The 1,788-nt window shown below is 52.9% G+C and overlaps 1 protein-coding gene across 2 annotated transcripts in view; it reads right to left on the bottom strand.

Annotated features, from left to right (window-relative positions):
- VSTM1 (V-set and transmembrane domain containing 1) overlaps window positions 1–1,788 on the bottom strand; it is a 17,253-nt gene that overhangs the window by 2,677 nt on the left and 12,788 nt on the right. For both annotated transcript variants that reach the window (XM_014528109.1, XM_014528110.1), the window contains 4 exons: window positions 1,239–1,331; window positions 1,119–1,146; window positions 584–621; window positions 435–472 (listed from right to left, as the gene is read on the bottom strand). In XM_014528109.1, the coding sequence (XP_014383595.1) occupies window positions 435–472; window positions 584–621; window positions 1,119–1,146; window positions 1,239–1,331 (197 nt within the window). The remainder of the gene's footprint in view (window positions 1–434; window positions 473–583; window positions 622–1,118; window positions 1,147–1,238; window positions 1,332–1,788) is intronic.

The following is a 1,788-nucleotide window of genomic DNA, read 5'->3' as shown; positions in this document are numbered from 1 at the left end:
TAGAGAGTTAGAAACATCGATGAGAGAGAAACATCGATCAGCTGCCTCCTGCACACTCCCTACTGGGTATGTGCCCACAACCAAGGTACATGCCCTTGACCGGAATCGAACCTGGGACCCTTGAGTCCGCAGGCCGAGGCTCTATCCACTGAGCCAAACCGATGAGGGCTTAAAAAAGAAAGAAAAACTCTGCAACCCAGGTATGTGCCCTGATCGGGAATCGAACCCACAACCTTTTGATGTACAGGACGACACTCCCACCAACGAAGCCACCCGGCCAGGAAATAGCACATGTTTTTAAACACGGTGATCACTGGCCTCCTAACTGTGTGAGCTGGGGCACCCTTGGAGCCAGAGCACGGGCCGAGCCCGGAAGCAGGCAGGACAGCCTGGGGCTGAGGGCGCTGCTGGGGAATCCGATGGGGAGAACTCACCGGGAGCGAGAGCGATGCCCTTTCCTGCTTGGGCAGATCTGCACTCGAGGGAAAAAACAAACACAGAGACTCAGTTCTCAGCCGGCAGGAGTCCGATTGTCATCTTTCTATCCAGCGACTCTCTCCTGGGTCTTTCTCTTATCACTTACCTGAGGCCTCCTCCTCGGGAAATATGGAATGTCTAGCTCTGAGAGAGAGAGAGAGAGAGAAACACACATTAAAATATGGGATATGGCCCTAGCCGGTGTGGCTCAGTGGACAGAGCCTCGGCCTGCAGACCAAAGGGTCCTGGGTCTGATTCAGGTCAAGGGCACACACTTGGTTGCAGGCTCCTCCCCGGCCAGGGCCCTGGTCGGGCTCGTGCAGGAGGCAACCAATCCATGTGTTTCTCTCACATCGATGTTTTCTCTCTGTCTTTCCCTCTCTCTTCCACTCTCCCTAAAAAAATCAATGGAAAAATATCCTCGGGCGAGGATTAACAAAAAATAAGTAAATAAAAAAAATACGGGATATGGAGATTTTTGGAGGGATGATAAGCGTTTTGGAGAGGCGAGGAGGAAGGTCACAGCACAGACGTACAGAGGGAGTTGCCAGGGGGGAACGCGGTGGGGCTGGGCATGAGCAATGGGGTCTGTGTGATGGGGTCTCTGATGGATGGAGCGTGAGACTGCCAAGTACATCTACCTCTTGGTGGATTCTTCATGGGATGAGCCTGCAAAAACAACACACGGGGGAGGAATTTATCTGACGAGCGACTCCTCCTCTTCACTCCCCGTCCCCAGAGGTTTCAACGGGCAGACTCACCGGGCTGAGTGCGCTTGTAGATGAGGATGACCGAGGGGAAGAGGAGGAAGATGGCGAGGCAGCTGAAGGCGGTGACGAAGATGACCCTGCTGTCTGGGGGGACAGGAGCGGGTCAGAGCCGGTTTAGCAGAACAGGTAAGAGGAGCCGCCTTATTTCACGCAGCGCAGTGCCCTCTGGGCCCACCGTGCTGTCGCCACAGGCGTAATTCCCTTCTTGTTCCTGGCAGAGCCATAGGCCGTGGTGTGCGTGTCCCACAGGCTTTTTACCCACTCGTCTAACGATGGGCACTTAGGTTGCTTCCGCGTGTTGGCTATTGTAAAGGTCTCGGTAATGAACGTAGGGGTGCATGTAACTTCTCAAAGGAGCTTTGGAATTTTTCTTCAGATAAATACCCACAAGTAGAATCGCCGGGTCATACAGAGAAAGACAAAAACCATATGATCTCACTGACACGTGGAATCTAAAGAACAAAACAGATTAACAAACACAACAGAAACAGGCTCATAGATACAGAGAACAAGCGATGGTTGCCAGAGGGACTGAATGAAA

The sequence above is a fragment of the Myotis brandtii genome, unplaced genomic scaffold, assembly GCF_000412655.1.
Source record: "Myotis brandtii unplaced genomic scaffold, ASM41265v1 scaffold619, whole genome shotgun sequence".
In the NCBI taxonomy this organism is placed as follows: Eukaryota; Metazoa; Chordata; class Mammalia; order Chiroptera; family Vespertilionidae; genus Myotis; species Myotis brandtii.
Note: the sequence above shows the minus strand (reverse complement) of the source record. Positions and strands in the feature narration are given on the sequence as shown.